Source organism: Anarrhichthys ocellatus, unplaced genomic scaffold (genome assembly GCF_004355925.1).
Source record: "Anarrhichthys ocellatus isolate YVR2014 unplaced genomic scaffold, GSC_Weel_1.0 scaffold18, whole genome shotgun sequence".
Classification (NCBI taxonomy): Eukaryota; Metazoa; Chordata; class Actinopteri; order Perciformes; family Anarhichadidae; genus Anarrhichthys; species Anarrhichthys ocellatus.
The window spans coordinates 4,606,085-4,623,916 of record NW_022280048.1 but is presented as its reverse complement, the minus strand read 5'-3'; the positions used below and the strand labels follow the sequence as shown (position 1 = coordinate 4,623,916).

At 41.1% G+C, this 17,832-nt stretch overlaps 1 protein-coding gene across 1 annotated transcript; it reads right to left on the bottom strand.

The window, feature by feature from the left end:
• Positions 1-3,375: 3,375 nt before the first annotated feature.
• Positions 3,376-10,263, bottom strand: kcnk4b (potassium channel, subfamily K, member 4b). Its single transcript, XM_031857145.1, has 7 exons — positions 10,192-10,263; positions 9,666-9,936; positions 6,919-7,033; positions 6,618-6,778; positions 6,329-6,515; positions 5,133-5,275; positions 3,376-5,042 (listed from the first exon to the last, which is right to left on the bottom strand). The coding sequence occupies exons 2-7, from the start codon at positions 9,852-9,854 to the stop codon at positions 4,446-4,448; spliced, it is 1,392 nt and encodes a 463-aa protein (XP_031713005.1). The 5' UTR covers positions 9,855-9,936; positions 10,192-10,263; the 3' UTR covers positions 3,376-4,445.
• Positions 10,264-17,832: the final 7,569 nt, after the last annotated feature.

Here is a 17,832-nt window from a genome sequence, read left to right as displayed (position 1 = left end):
TATATATATATATATATATATATATATATATGTATATATATGTGTATATATATATATATATATATATATATATATAATATCCGCTGCTTAAATAGTTCTGATTTCATCAGTTGTGTTCACCACTGAAAATTAAAAACCATGAAATTCCCACAGGGATTTATATACAATTTAAATGTAGCCTAATTTGGTCGGCCCTTATTGTAGCTATATTTTCTCCTCACTTTGGCATTTTTAACCTAAATGCCAAACAATTAACCTAAAATACCATACAATTCAATATTATGGCTGTTATGAAGACATTTTTATTTTAATTATGCCACAAGCTTTAGGGGACTGTTGCAGGGCAAATCAAAAGAATGGGCTACATGCCACTTTACAGCACACATCTATGGAAAATGTAGTCATGTCGGTCTTGTGACACTACACCACTACACTAGTTGGACAGGAACCAAGGAAGAGGAGATCAGGAGATCACTGCAATGGGATGAGACGGGGAAGTAATCAAGGGATAGTAGTTTGGGGGATAAAACCTTCGCCTCCAGTTTGCCAGATGCATAATCAAAAACATAGTACTATTGAATAGGCCTCAGAGATCTCTTGTGTGTGCTATTAATCTTCAATGTAGCCGATAACAACGATTAAATGATTTTTCTGGTTAACTCAGAGGCTGCTGCTTCTCTAAATAGGCTGCCCCAATGCGCTCTCCAACATGCCTAGTAACAGCTGGCGCAGAAGTTGTCACGGAAGAGTTGACAACCTTGTACACTAATGAATAAAAACAGGACGTTGGACGAAAAGGACATGTAGCAGTCCACGGTGTAGCCTACTTTGGATAAGCGAGTATTCCCCCAAAGAGCGCAGCATTATCCCTCTAATTATAGACCAATAACCGTTAGTCTAGGCTGTTTAAACCAATAAGCGCGAGAGCCTCGCTTGCATTGAGGCGTTTGCATGCAGGCTGTGCAGTGGGCTCGAGGCACGGGACCACGGGACGTGGTGCGCGCATGAGAGGAAAAACTGACGGCAGTGTCATTGCGACCTTGAAGCAAGGTCATTCAGTCTCTGCTGCAGACACTGCAATTCTGCGGAGCTGCATCACACATGGTGCAGAGTCTGCATTATCACCCTGTTAGAGGCGAAACCGGCCACGCTATATCTGCATTAGATTCAGTCCGAAACCGAAAAATTTGATTTGTTAGAAACAGTTTGAGATGCTGCGTTGTAATGCTATAAGTAGAACTGTGTCACTCTTGTCGCCGAGGATATGTGTTCAAGCTGAAGTGGAGGAACAGGCTAAACTGTGAATGCCAGCCAGGGTCCCCAGGGTGCTCCTTACAGCAGGTCCTGACCCCGGACAGGTGTCGGCTGATAGGCTACATAAATACCAAGACGCCATTGTGCCTGATACACAAATAGCATTTGGGCACTGCATGCGTGAGTCATGGATAACACAACTGATAGAGAACATATAGTCTCCACCTATTCTATAAACACTATGATCTGCATAGTGGCCTGAATACACAGTAAGGCTTTTAGATGCTCTTGTTTCAAGTTGTCCTTGCTGAACAATCTTTGGTTCAAAGTCTGTATTATTACTTTTATACATATTCCTATTCTTATTAGTCTTATTATAACTGCATTTGTATAAAGTTTAAAGGGGAAACATCCTAAAACGGGGCTTTACATATTATAATGATTATCAATACTAAGGTCAGTATCTAGAAATACGGACAGATGTTTCACTAAACTGGAGATCAGAGCAGCATGGCTTGATAATGCCATCAGGTTACATTCAATGGAGTTTCACACCACTGCAACGACTAATTCCACGAGTCCAAAGAGGTTTTGTTTAAGAAGTCTCATCCAATGAGTGCACAGTGTCCATTTGTGAATTATAGAAAATGTCCTCATAATGGAACTGCTCCAGGATTTGTTTCTAACTGACATGATCACTGCAGTCTGTGATTCTGTCATCAAACCTGTATTGTATATTTAGGGTGGATTTTCCCTCTAAGTCCAGGTCAGGAGTGTCGCCTACATCAGCACTACTAACACTGGCCAGTAATTTGCCCTCTAGTGGCAGCAGCGGAACTGATGACGTTAGAGCAGCTGAGTGTGTGTCCTCCAGTAAAAGGTCACCTACTGCCACAGCACATCATCACTGCCTGCTGACTTCCTGATTGCAATGCCAGAACTCTGCCTTTTTCTTTTTACATATGCTGCAGTAAAGTGTCAGATTTCTAAAGGGCAGATGAACAGTCACTTGGTTTCTGCTCCTTCCAAACACTTTGCTTACTCACCATAACATTCTGCTTACTCACCAAAAACATGCTGAGCGTAATTTGTCTCATTTCAAATTCATTCAGACACCAACAAACAAACAAAGTTCCTGCAAAAGCCTTGGATATATGAACATGCTGTATAAATGAGTCCTGGACTTATAGGGAGGGAAATGTGTCAGTGTGCCATCTGCTGGTTGTGTTCAAAGAGAAAACAATCTGCATTCATTTACTTAGCGGGGGGGTAATCATAAACGACCATCAACTTCAACTTTTATGTATCCGATATTTTGTGAGATCGACTTTTCTTTAGAAAAATAAAACAGACAACAAAAGAACTGCAGATACAGTTTGCTGTGGCGTCATGTTTGTCCTTGGTGCCATTTCCAGATTGAAACACCAAGGAGTTTCCAGCGGAGTATCACTTACATGGATCGAACGAGGAGCGACGGCACATGCTATAAGGGCCATATTGACAACCCGAAGGGCATTTATACAGTACATCCATAATACGGTGCTGTGTGTATGCCGTTCAAATCCTGCAGCACGTCTGGCCTGTCTCCACCAACCTCATCATGAAAACCATGAGTGTTTTCATCCTCACCTCCCGCTCTGTGCACCACATAAAGCCTGTATTTCAGTTTACTGACAAAGCCATGACACATGCAAAACTTCATTTAAAAACAACTGATATTGCCTGGAATCAGTTTAAACCCGTTGTTCCCGTTGTTCCAGTTTAAACCCGTTGTTCCTCCTTCGTTTTAGCTGCTTCAGGAGTGCCCGTGTCGGTCGGTGTATTCAGGCAGTCAGGCTGAAATATTTCAACAACCATTCAACGGATTGACATGAGTTTTCCTACAGACTTTCATGGTTTCTGGAGGATGACCTTCCCTCTGACGCCACCATTAGGTCAAGCATGGCTGTAAACTCTTCATGTTACACTTCATTTTCTGTCTGAATATAACAGCTATTAATACCTAAATTATTTTCACAACAGCCTGCAAAATTAGAAAAGGATTCCAGTTAAACTTTCGCCAATTGAGGTGTACTTTAGACACTATATTGATAGAAATCTATATCAAGTAGTGGATTTGACTTTTTATTGTAACAAATTCGGGGTCCCTGGTTTCATCCTAGAAGAGGCTCACGCTGCCACCAACTGGTGCAGTGCATTGTCGTGTGACTGATTATATGACCAGCTGCAGGACAGACCCTAAAACCTCCAGAAACACAGATATACTACATTCAATATGGGACACATATTGTAACCAGCTCCTGGTTTGGTCTCTGGGATACACCCATCAGGATTCAGCTCTCTCATATGCTCAGCTTTGTTAGACAGGTTGACCTACTTTTTCATGTATGCCGGGCCATTCTTCGTGCACCAGGGCACTAACCCAACATGTGATGATAAAAAAGATGGTTGTTCAACAGATTATCATGTTTCCCAGAGGAGCAAATGTGCTGGAACAGCATCTTTAAAAATTAAGTAAAGTAGAACAAAAATGCTAAACATGCTTTTAAGATGCAATGCAGCTTTCCTTTAAAAAAAAAAAAAAAAAAAAGAAATCTTTATTACATATATGCAGTACAGTATGATTAATGCGTTTGGCAATCAAACTGCAAATATTATGGTGGTACACAGTATTTAAAAAAAAGTTTTATAACATACCAAAGATGTACAAGAGCCTGTTTAGTACCCGTTTACTTGTTGGCAGGATTCAAGAGTAACTGTCTCAGACCAATACTACCTCTCTTTAACATGAGCATCACACTGCTGTGGCAAACACATGTTTTTTTGGTTGCTTTTCTTGTTTCTTGCACTATTTGTTTTATGAATAAAAGGCAGGGAACCCTCATGTTAAGAGAGTGGTAGTGCATTACTGTCTTGGCCCAGTAGAGAGCAGTAACTCCTCAGAAAGTAATGGGAACATTGGCATACAAATCCCTTCATCATCTTTGGTTGAGCCATACACACTGGCATGCTAAGAGCATTAAATGCAAACCACAAGTGGCCAAGGCTTCTGCTGCATGTTTTCATCTTAAGAGTCTGTAAGTAAGCATTACATACAAATAAATTGCTATATTGACAACTCCTTTGTCAGAACATGAACACATCTCATATCTCTCAGGGCGATACTTGTGCTAGCAGTGGAGGTTCTGTTTTTAGCTTAATTCTAAAGGCTTCACTGGTAGACCTGGAACTGCTTGGGAGTTTCCATTGGGCTCCCTCTTGATTTTGGGGCTTCTCTGTGGAACAGGTCTTCTTTGACGTCTCCTCTTGGGTGTCTGAGAGCGTGCACAGTTGGATTGTGATGTATCCAGCAGAGGATCCAAATGTAGTTTACCACTCTGGGCATCTGAAGACTCATCAATAAAGGCAAGGTTCTCCCCAAAGTAGTCCAGAGGCTGAGACAGGTGGGGATCTGGAGGAGTCTCCTCCTTTTCAGGTTCTGCAGTTTTTTCTTCAGGCACTCGCTCCGTCTGAGTGACCTGAGAGTCTGTTTCTGACCGAGAGCCTGATTCATTAGAGGAGGCGGAAGAGGAGTAAGATCCAGACTCTGTCTGACTCTCACGTTGCTCTTCTTTCCCCTCAGGGGCCCCGTTAGCTGATGCGGTGTGACCATTGCTGCGAGGGCCGTGGCGACGCTTCCGGCGACGTCGTTTGAAGGGGTCATCGATTTTTCCTGGAATGCGAAAATCCACCGACATATTGTGGATGTTTTGAGTCCAGTCAGTGGCGTGGGCTCGGAGCTCCTCCATCTGAGAGAAGGGGATAAAACCAGAGATGATGGAAAGGAATTGGCAGAGACATGACAATGATAAAAACAGACATGAGAGGAGGAGAAGTACCTCAGCTCTGGTCTTCTTGGATAGAACTCGAAGCCAGTTACCAATCATTGTCAGGATAGATGCAAAGTAGGCAAGACCCAGCAAGATCCAGAACCACACCAAAGGCTTGTACCAGTGGTCACTCCCCGCCTTTCCTGAATCCCCTTTGAGAAGATACAAAGATTACCAGTGTGTAAAGGCAACACATTTATTCATCCATTCAACTTTTTTTACAGAGTGAATAAACATTTAAGATAGGAGATACTATGTAGCAGATTAGATCATCAATAATTCATCTCTCACAAGAAAGTAATCCTGAATTATTGATGAGTAAATGAAAATTGTCTGTGCTGAGTGAACTAAATGCATTACCAATGACAGTTATATTTATGGATGGCTAATTAAGTCACGTTCATACACATCTACAGATCAATAAATTCAACGGAAAAAAAAGCAAAAATATGCAAAAGCAAGCGCAAGTCAGATATAAACAAATTAGACGGAAACAGAAACTATGTTTTCACTTTAGCTGCTTCACACAAACAGTAAATATTTATTGATCTGTGTATTAAATTATGTCCAGTGAAGATCAGCTCTCAGCAGTTTGCGCAGTTTCACAAGGGCGTAATAGAACTACGGTGGCCCTCAGGTATCGTAAAAACACGAAAAGGCTCTCGTTAGAGCCAACGTTTGGTTTGACCGTTCTGGGCTACTGTCGGAATATGGCGGCGCAACATGGCAGACTCCGTGAAGAGGACCCACTCCCTGAGTAGATAAGATGGGCTCATTCTAAGCTAACGAAAACACAATGATTCTTAGTTTCAGGTGATTACACTAATGAAAACGTAGTTAGGAATATTTTATTCCATTTTTGCAAATAGATACCCAAAAATGATACACACTGGCCCTTTAAAAAAGGGATCTGAAGATTTCTAGGACCAGCATGTGGCTGCATCTTCTCTCTCCCTCTTTCTTTCTCGCTTCTTGAATGCAGATTTCATTTCTTGTATTTCTACAATGACAGTGATACAATACAAGTTATTGCACAGGTGTATAAATATACACTATGTTATAATGGAAACATAACTAAAATGTTTTGTATGTAAATATGCCTTACCAAGCCTAATGGTAAAGTCCCCCTTTGTTGCTTCAGAGTCTGTGCACACCACTGCAAGCTATGTTAAGATACACGTGGGTAATCAATTACTGTTGTATACCTGCAACATAGTCTCCGAACCCCACTGTTGTCAGGGTGATAACGACAAAGTAGACCGACTCCAGCAGAGTCCACTCCTCCACCTTTTGGAAAACCAGGATAGGCACAGCGACAAAGAGCAGGCAACCCAGCAGGATGGACAGGACGGCTGAGATCACCCGCACAATGGTTGGACTAACATGCCATTTCTGTCAGCAGGTTGGAACAACACAGTGGCATGAGACAAATAGAAGGAAGTACATGAGCAGTGCAAGCAAAGAAGACATTGGAAGCTCCGTTAAGGGTCTGACCCGGAAGAGAGTCTCTATTTTGGCAACAGCTTTCCTCAGCCAGGTACCCAGATGGTCTCCGACTCCAGCGAGCAGAATACCAAACATCGGGATTCCCACCAGGGCGTAGAAAATGCAGAACAGCTGCCCTCCTTCTGTCTTGGGAGAGATGTTTCCAAAACCTGAACATGTGGGGTGAGAGGTGGAAGATTAGTCGATTTGAGGACACAAAATGTAAAAAAATGTAACTGATTTCGCTCACAAGTAGCCTATTTGATCAGAATTAATGTTTGCGGCCTTACTGCTCCTATTGGACACCCACCAATGGTTGTGATGATAGTCCCTGAGAAAAAAAAAGCACTGGCCAGATCCCATTGGCTGACGAAGGTGAAGTTGCTGTTAGGATCCACACCTGCACCGACAGCCTCCACTACTTCCTGGGATGGTAAAGTAGAAAAGAGAAGAGTTTGAAACAGTTCCGCAATTCATATTTAATCGGATAGTAAAAAGAGGGGTGAGCCAAAATCGTACAAACTCAATTAGCCCACGCGATTCATTTCAGACATGTTGAAAGTTCCAAAGGCACAAACATGAGTGTGAGTTTCTTTTTATTATCCAATTAAATAGTCCAGTACTGTTGGCAATGCTGTAGAAAATGCATTGTCATGGCATCAGCAGCAGGAAGTCAGTGACAAAGAAGTGACTGGTGATGTACGACTGTGACGGCTCCATTCTGTCCCGAGTGCATCGAACCAGTGCGAGCACAGATTCCTGATCTAATTATCTGTTTTCTGTCTGTTGGTGCTTGAAGACATTTGTTAACTCTGAATTTAAAGCTGACTATGATGAAGTTGTGATTGAATATGGTCTCTGCGGACATTATTACTTATAGTAAATTAGAAGTTTACAATCACAGAGGCAGGGCTGTGTCTGGTTCATACTGAAAATTGATTGATTTCTATTGTTTTACGATTCCAACTGAGCTTTCACTTGAATTGCTAAAGCTCCTAAAAGGGTAAACATGGGCAATATTTGCCAAACTAACACAGCACATATTGAGTGGTGAAATTAGCTGAACTTCACTAAACCTGACCTTACTTTAGTAGAGTTGAGAACAGATTGTAGTAGGAAGGAACTTATCTATTGAGGACCTGTTGAAACATCAGCTGACGTTGTTGCAGTGAAACCTGACCCACGGTGCTTGTTGACCAGAACAACGTCTGAAGAATTGCTTTGTGACAACTGCCATGGTTCACTCATTAACAGGATGACTTCCATTTGTTTTTCTGACAGCACCTAACAATAGATACAATAAATGTTGATTATATTAGTGCATTTCTATTACTACAATAATGTGGAAAACTGTTTTAGAAAACCACCAGATGTTTTGTATTAAGTGATTATCTGTATTAAATAATTTAGGAAATAATTTGAACTCAACCTATAAAGATATTATTTAGCCATTTTTAAACACTTTTTACGGGAGTTTATCTATATTTTAGATTATAGAATTATTTAAAAATGCCCTTTTTCCATTTATCTACGTATATATCAAAGCTGTGCATGCTACCTACCTAGCTGGCCTAACATTAGCTGGTTAACTCAGAGTTACCTCTGCAGCATCTAAATGTTCTTCATAGAAAGACAAACAACTCTGTAAAGAGAAAAAAGACAGAATCTTTCTCCGTGGTAGCTCATTCGCTCTGGCCAACGGAAGCTAGCCAACACTGCTAACACTAGTAACTGCTAACAGTTAGCTCGTTAGCCGGCAAGGTTGGTAGCATTAACAGCCTTGGTAAGCTAATGCTAAGGCTTAAAAAAGCTAAAGAGGTTTAGTTTGTGTACTGTGTTTATTTACAGCTGCAGCATTGCTATTGATCTAGCTGACCGGAGGGAATTGGCTATGATTGGCTGAAAGGTGGTGACTGTTGACAACAACACAATCATGAAACGTGACATGATAAAATAAAATGCGTCATTATCAAAAGGGCTTTTTGAAATAACAATGTCTATAATTAAATAATAATTAACTATAAAATTCAGTTATCATGAAAATAATTGATGACAAATCATTTCATAACAATGATTTCTTCAATTATTACACAAATTATTGTTTCATTTATGTATTTTAAACTATATTTTTTCTATTTGCTTAATATTGAACACTTTGGGGTTCCATATTAATCATTCATTCCATTCTAATACTATGAACTATGATAAATTATCCTTCCTGTCTTTTCATGTAATCAGTAAACAGGATGCACCGAAGGAGCACTCCAGATCTCTTATCATCGTCCTTTAAATAATCAAAAACAAAATGTGACTACCTCGTTTACATCTGTCATGTCCGTCAGTCCCTTCAGTAACCTTTTTGCAAATGTCAATGACTAAAACAGTGATATACAACTTTCATTCTGGAACAATGATAAACATCTCAGAATCCCAGAACGGTTGCCAACATGGCAACCTTCATGCACTTGCACATGCATACTAGAGCTGACCCATCATTACATAGCTGCTCAGACCACACCTGTTATCCACAACTCCAAATGCCACACATATCTGAAGGGTCACCCTGAAGGTCCACAAAAGTGATTCAGTGCGATAAGTTGCATTGTCAAACTCAAGCGAGTTCCAAGTGAATATAAAATGTGAAGCAGTCAGGCCAAAATGCATTTTTAGCGAGATGTGGGCCGTCTCGATTCAGAACCTGTTGTAGAGGTGGATGACCAATCGTGAGTGAGAGGGGAAAAGTACACACAAAAAAAATCTCACCACAATAATAAATAATAATAAAGAACATATTCCATAAAATGATCAGCCACAATTTATTTTCAAATATCAGTTTGAATCTCAGCTTTTTTTAGTACAAAATTAACTAAAAAGTCATCTATAAATCTACCGCTGAACTATGCGGTAGGAAGTAAATACTGAGGCCTTATTGTCGGTCACAAGTTGTGTTTATAATACTTTTCAGTGGCTATACCAACCTGGGGGTGAGGACCCCCAAACGGCTCCCAAATTAAATCCATGTTGTCATGAGACATGTCAGGAGAAGAACTGCTGTACCTCTATAAGGCTCTGTAGGTCGTCTGGGCCCATGCAGGTAAAGTTCAACAAGAAGTCCCGGCGTATGTCCAGCAGCTGCATGTGCTTGCCCTCCTCTCGCGGAGCCTCCAAGGAGCGGAACACCACAGCTCCCAGCACCAAGTAGAGAAGCACCCCCGTGAGGATGCCGAGCAGGGTGGAGCAGCGCATGGCTCTACTCAGTCCGAACGCAGGCTGCTGTTTCCCTTTGCCAGCCTCTGCGCTGGTGTGGCCTGGATCCCAGCTGCTGCAGCTGAAACATCACCAACCACACGAACACAAGGGGTTTTCAAACTGACAACCCAGGCTGTTTACACACCTGCGCATGAGGCATTTAATGGACTCGGGCCACACCACGCTGCTGACACACAGTCAACGAAACATCCTTGATAAAACGCCAGTCATCTGACCTGCCTGAGACTTTGAACAGATTCGACTGCACTCCTACAGAAACATACAGTATATGATCCATGTCATCAACACACAGACAGATAATAGTTGACCTTACCTATCAATCCGCCTTAGTTGCCCACGCCTTCGTCTTTTCCAGTCCTTGTCACCAGGCCTGAGGATGGAGTCCCTGGACCCGTAACCAGTGGGGAGCCCGTCCACCTCACACTCCGAAGGAGGGGACACTAGATAGAAGCAGAGGCACGTATTCCCAAGTGCTATTTTAGCATTCACAGAATTTACGTCAATGATTTTGAATAAGAGAAGAACAGCTTTACGTTCACTTTCTCATAAAAGGTGTCAGTAGTGAGGATAATCCTCAGAGACAGGTAACAACAAGGGGAAGCTGTCAGGCGTGGCAGTGCTCAGGTTCTGGTAACAAAGCCACCTGTTGTTGTCTTTTCTTGATGGTTACACATTATCTGTATCTTCTAATCATATGCACACTGTGCGCCTTTCAATTGTGATGAGAGACGGTTCAGCTTTGTTATATTCCAGCCACAGCTTTGTGAAATCAGGGTGGAGAAAACAATTATAGAAGAAGATGTATTTCCTTTCGGTGATGCAGATCAGCAGTAGCAGAAGAAATACAAAGTGCAGGTACCTCCAAATACATCAGATGTGAACTTCAGAGATTGGTGATGTTGGTCATCGCCGGCTCAAGCCAAGACGCATTCTCATTTAAAACTGAAACTGGAGCCAAGTCTCTGCACTCTGATGCATCTTTGCCATGTTAAAGCGATGGAGTCGAGAAACTAACAGATGTGTCCGACACTCCCCTTTGTCCCCAAATTTCGCCGGAAATGATTTAAGATTTTTTATCATTTGGACCAGTAAACCTGCCATTTCCAATTTAATCTGCAACACTGGACTGCAAGCCAGAACAATACAACCAGCTCCCGTCTTCTTAAGTTCGGTGGCTGCAGCACTTTAGTCAGCAGATCTGATGAAATTAAAGCAATAAACTGTGACAGCAAAATATACACTTGAAGCATTTTTTGGCCCAACAACACAGTTAAAAACAGCAGTTATCTGCTGCACACCTACCGCAGAATGCAACACAGAGAGCCAGACAGGTTACACACCACTAGACAAAAGGAAATTGTAATACGGCTTGCATTAAGTGCCAACTGTGCTGCTGCTGTAACCAAGACATAGCCGTATAGTGATCCCATTTTATTCCCACTTAAGGTCCCTCCTGGTCCGTAAAAATGTATGGCACCGACCGACCCGCCGGAGATTCCCGCCCATGTGTGCTTACCTCAAAATGAAGGATCATAAGAATCCAGAGTACCAGTCGCCCCATGCATGGTGTTTCATGAGTTCAGGCAGCCGCATACAGCGAGGTGTATGTGTGTGTGTGTGAGCATGAGTGTGTGTGGGTGTGGGTGTGAGTGGGGAGGGATGCTGCTGCTGAGCACGAAAGAGAGGAAAAAGATACTCGATCAAACTGACTTTATATAGAGTGTGAGAGAGTGAGTTAAAGAGAGAGGAGGGGGGGGGCAGCACAGATGATGATGGAGTTTTGGATCTATTCAGTTTCTTCAGACTTCAGTTAGATCAGTTTTTTTATACAGTACGTAAAGATATCATTATATAAAGACATGAACACATAATGCAGCTTCATTCGCTTCAGTCTGTACGTGGAGTTCTTCATATTCCAGAGTTTTACTCCAGTGAGTTAAACTGAATGTCCAATGCAGTCGTGGCTGTAGTCATATCAATACCTCTGTGGGATCAATGTTTGAGATTCATTGAGATCTGACTGCCGACTCTGCAGGGGGAAGCCAAGCGCAGCCACCCTTCACTCTGCTCTCAATGTCCCATCTTCAACACAAGCTGCTTGACAGAACTGCTGCTGCTCTCTTTCTTTCTGTGCGTGTGTGTGTGTGTGTGTGTGTGTGTGCATGTGTGTGTGTGTGTGTGTTTACAGGGGCGGAGATGAGGTTTCTCAGGCAGATATTCCTATGTTCCTCCAGATCTGTAAGGTTATTATTGTAGAATGCCTAACAATACCAGGCAAAAAGGACTGCTGATAGCCTTTCAGCTAACTCGGGTACATTTACATTTGTTCGAATTATGCACATTGTCCCTTTTCAAATAAACAATAACTCCTGGTTACTATTAAATGTAATAGTCAGCCTAGTCATACATTAATATAGTTTGAATAACTGCAGGGATTTTTAAACTGCAGGGATTTTTCTTCCCGTAGTTTAAAAAAAAGACTTCAAGTTTCAGCATAATATAACAAAATAAAGATGCTTCTTCGAGGCTTTTCTTTTGCACAGCAGCGCTTTGAGCGAAATGCGACTATCAGCATGCTAGCATGCTCACAATAACAATGCTAACATGCTGATGCAAAGGATGCATACTGCAAACCATGTTCCCCATCTTAGTTAAACGTGTTAGCATGCTAACATTTGCTAATGGCTAATAATAAAAAGTGCTTGTTGCAAATGTTCTTCATACCTTTGCCACTGCAACTAAACAGCTGACCACAAAATATTGGGAATATATGTTCTCCAATGACAAGTAAAAACTATCTTCATGTAAGCTATACGACTAAATATATCATATATATCATGTATAATGTTGCTTTACTGTATATATATTTGCAGTATTTGCTGTTATTTTACTGTACCTTCACTGAACTGGCCTAAATAAACTACTATCACCTTCATAAGAAGGCTCGTACAAGAGAAAATGTAGGATAAATGTTGTCTCTTGTCTTTTGAAAGAGAGACAAATGGGACGGCACAGACGGAAAACTAAGATCACAAAGCCAAGTTGGCAAATTCCCAAGAATCCAGTGTTGCTCAGTCAGGGCCGGCCGTATGGAGCTAAAATGTATTACTCAGTTAAAATAAGCATTTTAAAGGAAAACACAAATGGGAATTTGATGCTGAGTAGCTCGCCACATCGGTTTAATCGAACATAAAAAAAGAACTTGTTTGATTTTAAATGGCAAATTTTGTGGATGAGGCTTTTGTGCGTAGCCTCCTGACTGAATCGATGTTGTTGCTCCTGACCACAAAGGAAGTGAGGAGTCATATCGAGAGCTGCTGGGACGATGGTGATCAATCAATCATCAGTCGAACAATCCCAGACATCTCCTTTCAATACAATTCATCCCAATCAGGAGCGGAAAGTAACTTTCTGCCAGCAACTTCAGCAGAGCTGCCAGACTGTAAAGGGCAAAGTGTGCCAGGACAATATATCAGGCTAAGAGGGGTGGACAGAGTTATTGTTCAGACAGGAACTGGGACTTCAAATTGGATGTATTACAAGTAACAGTACAAGGGTCAGTGCAAAATGATTTAACATGGCATCCAGACAGTAACCATCTACATCAACGTGTTATTTATTTAAAAGTGAACATGCAATTCAATTTCAGCTAATATAACATATCAAAAGCTATTGTGACCTGTTGTTCGTGCAGCATCTTTATATTGTGGTTATTCATTTTTAAGCATGATTCAGTGAGCAAATTCATCCAAAGTGGATACCATGAATATTTATTTTTATTAAAGAAATTAAAATGTTCTGTCGACCGGAGATACAGCTGTTCCCATATTTGTTACTCATAACTAAAGCCTATAGGGAAATAGGGGGGGGGGGGGCAGTTTCAGGGACTGACAGTCAGTTGCACACCATGGCATAATGTTGCTTTATTGATCAGCTGATCAGCACATCTGCAGATCTATCACATCCAGATGAAATGAAATATTTGACACGCCCTCCCAAGCAACATGAGGTTACTTTACTCTTTACAGGAACAGAAAGGGGTGGGACTTCATGTGATGTAAAATATGGATAAATGCATTTTGATATGTTAAAGAATACTGAGGATTTGTTTACACATTTAAGCAAGGAAGACACTGATGTACAATCTACACTTAAACAGATTATTAAACAGATGATCTCTTATCAGTAATTGGTGATTGAGCTAGCACATTGTAGTATTTCTGTTATGACAAGCAGACACGGGTACATTGCCGTAGTATTAGAGCAATACACTAGACAAGTACACTATGTCATAATGTATTTACATGCATCTGTCAAATGAGTACATCTTATTCATAATGAGATCAAACTTTACACATCGTTCTCCGTATTTCCCTGCAAATACTTTATACTCGGTTTCTACTTGCTAAGTTGCGGAATTGGATTTATTCCATGCACTCTCCCAATAAAGTGTAAAATACATTTAGCTCCTTCAATTCAATCTGTGTGAGAGCTGCTGTCTCTCTGTTCTTACCAAAACTGAACGCAGTCCAACCCCCTTTGAAACAGGTGTCTTATTGCTGAGGCTATACATACATCCTGACACATTGCAGAATGAGGAAGGAATAAAGGAGGGATTCTTCATAAATGCAGTGATCAATGTTAATCAGAGAGCTCTGTGGAACGCACGGGGAGACAATTCGACAACCGTGGCAGTTTTTGCATTGCTCACACCCGTTCCCAGCCCCCCCCTCCACTCCTCTGATTCTTCATCGACAGAAAAGTAGTTAACATTTCGATAAAACAAAGACCACTTTTTATTTCAGGGCATGCTGATATCAAAAATGCATATAATTGGACCTCTACATTACCTCCATATTCACCACATAAAAGATCTACCTTGACATTCATCAAACTCCTGGTCACACATGCAAAGAAAGAGACAATCTGAAAATGCTTACTTCTAGTAGGTCGATGGCTTCAATTCCAGGTGTCCTGTTAATGTGATGTATGATTGAGCTGGCAGTGTAAAGGTAAATGAATTAACATCCAGCCGTTGGAGGGGAATAAAACAGAGACAGCTTTTGGAAAGAGATCTGATGAGGGATGACCATCTGAGAGGTATAGCTACACTTGAATAACAGACTCAAATTGATTGACCTGCTGATAAATGTGCTCTCAATTACAAGTAAAGGAGGGTGGTTGTAAACAAAAGAGAGTCAGGGAGGGAGGGGGCCGACAGAAACGCCTGGGGGAGGAGGACTACACGGCTATTATGAGCACTTTATTTTCAATTAAGCCTTCTTGCATCTACTGTAAGCTCACTTTCTGCCATTTCTGATGATGCAGGGACTTCTTGGACTGGAAATTGATTGGTTAGCAAACGTCTGCAACTTTGCTTATTTAACGGGAGATGCACTTTCGACGTACATAAGACGACAAAACGTCAGAAAATTATATATTTTTTACTCTATAGGGCATTAGCACAAAAACAACCAGGTTTCTATGTTTGAAAGAAAGTAAGATAAGTTTTTGTAATTCTATTAGAACTTGTAGTAATTGCCTGTTCAGTTTTATATTATTAACCTCTACATTATTAATCCAGAAGCACATGGGACTGCTATTCAGGTTTTAAGCAGAATGCAGGAGCTGGTGTGATGTGTGGAGCTTGAGTTATATTTTCAAATTAACCGTTTTATTGAATATTGCATGTTTCATTTGAAGTCGTTTAACAATTGTGTTTTTATTTCATGATGTCCCATTTCAATGACACAAGTGCCCCGCCCCTTCATCTTTCAGCCAATCCCATGCCCCCAGCCATCCAGCAACAACTAAAAACTCTGTCCTTTTTTGTCCTTCACAGCGTGTTGTGTCTGGCAGCAAGCTGCTGCCTCTCGACTTTGACGCTGACTCTAATAATTCCAGGGAAAAAGCCAACGTAGCTAGTTAGCTGATAACGTGTAGATCGTTACCAAAATAAAAGGAAAACGTTGTCACCGTGTGTGTTTATTCACAGCAGCAGCTAAATCATTGATTCAGAATTAGTCGTTTTAGCCAACAGGTGCTTGTTGATGATATTTTTGTGGTTGGGGCAGATTTTGGTGTCATCAAGACATTATGGAAATGTTTGGTTAATTCCTAATTTATTCATTACTGTAGTATCTACTTAACATTGTTTGGGGCTCCATGGTAGTCTGGAATATAGTGGAATACAGTTCAAAACAAACCTTTGTGACGTAAAATAATTTATGCAAATGATCTGCAAGTATACATGAACAATAATAAGACAATGGCTTATGAATTAACTTTAAAAGATTTTAGGTTTAAACTCAACATTGAGCTACTATTTTCTATCATTATTTGATCATTTCAGGGCCGTTGACCGTCCCGTTAGTTTTCTTACTGCTCTTTCCAACCTTACGATGTCCATCTGTATGCAGACTTTAATGACATCACTTCCGAGCACATCTCTTCCCAACATCAACCTGAGCGGAGGTCTGATCGGCCTGTACAGCTGATGACACCTGTGAGGGTGTGCAGGGCCTTTAACGCATTAGACTGCAATATCTGAGAATCTCCAGGACTCTGTTACACCTAGACCATCGATCTGCCAAGGCATCTACTTTACACTTTGATCTAATCCCCCCCCCGGTCCTGAAAAGCTTTTAAACCTTGAGAGGAAGTCGGCTAACTAAGGAGGGTGTGAAGTAAGAAAGAGTGAGAGAAAAATCTTACGGGCTGAAGGGGGCATGAAGAAGAGTGCAGTCATCTGTCCACTGACGCCGTGTGAAGTTGATGAAGCAGAAGTGTCAGCAGCAGATGTAGAGCAACTTTATCATTTGTGTTTCCGCCAACCGGCAAATTCAAATCCTATATTCACTTTTCTTTCAGCCGTTTTTTTTAAATTTAGTATGAAGCGAGTTCATCGGGGCTTTCTTGCTGAATCAGCTGCCCGCTGCATGTGGAGACGCAACCGTTTGAGGCAAGAATGAACCAAAGCTCCACAGACCCGAGGGCAAGAGCAGTCAAGTTATAATTCTTTGTTGGTTAATCACTACAAGTGGCACCTCTCATATCGCACACATTCATATGATCCGTCCCAAGATATACATTTTTTTTTTTTGATCAGAGCAGCTTTTAAACTTGCTTACGTTTTTGCTGTGGAGACATTCAGAGACGCGCATCACACATCATCTTAGGTGCAGATTTCAAATGGGCCACCTTACACAGATAATAATGTGTGCATAATGACTAACACTGCATCGGCCAGAAGCACCTACATTTACTTGTGAACCCCAACAAGAAATACTGATGTGAATGGAATAAACTGAAGCTGCACAACAGGAAGGGAACAATGTGAGGACGACATGATTACATCGTAACATTTCACATTAACACCTGAGAACAGTTCTTCGCTCCAGACTTGGAGGTTAAACCCTTTACTGAAACCTGAATGAATGACAAATTAAAATAATGTTAGTTTCCTTTTATTGATAAGAGCAAGCCGAGTCTTTTACATCATTGACAATGAATTAAATGGTGTAGGAAACACATTGAAATATTCTCTGGTACGTTATTGCCCATCGGCCATTTTCTTCACATTTACACAAACTTCTCACAGACCGGCAAATGTGTCTGTGTGTGGAATTTCTACTTTTCCTCAATTATTGTGAAGCAAACAGCTATTCAACCTCCAGTTGTTTAGTGTTGGTTTATCCGTTTTGAAATTGATTTAAAAAGCACTGTCTTCGTTCCAACACTCCTCATGAAAATATTGTTACAAACTGAGATGCATTCATGTTTCTAAATTGTTTTAAAATTGTTCAATAGAAAAGTTCACTAACGGACTGATTGCACAATGGCTTTCAATCACTACAAAGCCTGAAAATGGTCTCTTGCTTTCTCGTGTTGAGATGCAGTGTTCTGTTCAGTAACAGCTCTTGAAATACATGTAAAAAAACAACACGGAGAACAG

Coding starts and splice junctions, on each gene's coding strand:
- kcnk4b (XM_031857145.1), bottom strand. CDS start 9,854: ATGCGCTGCTCCACCCTGCTCGGCATCCTCACGGGGGTGCTTCTCTAC. Junction 7,034..9,665: donor ACCTACAGAGCCTTATAGAG/GTACAGCAGTTC, acceptor TTACCATCCCAG/GAAGTAGTGGAGGCTGTCGG. Junction 6,516..6,617: donor AAATAGAGACTCTCTTCCGG/GTCAGACCCTTA, acceptor ACCTGCTGACAG/AAATGGCATGTTAGTCCAAC.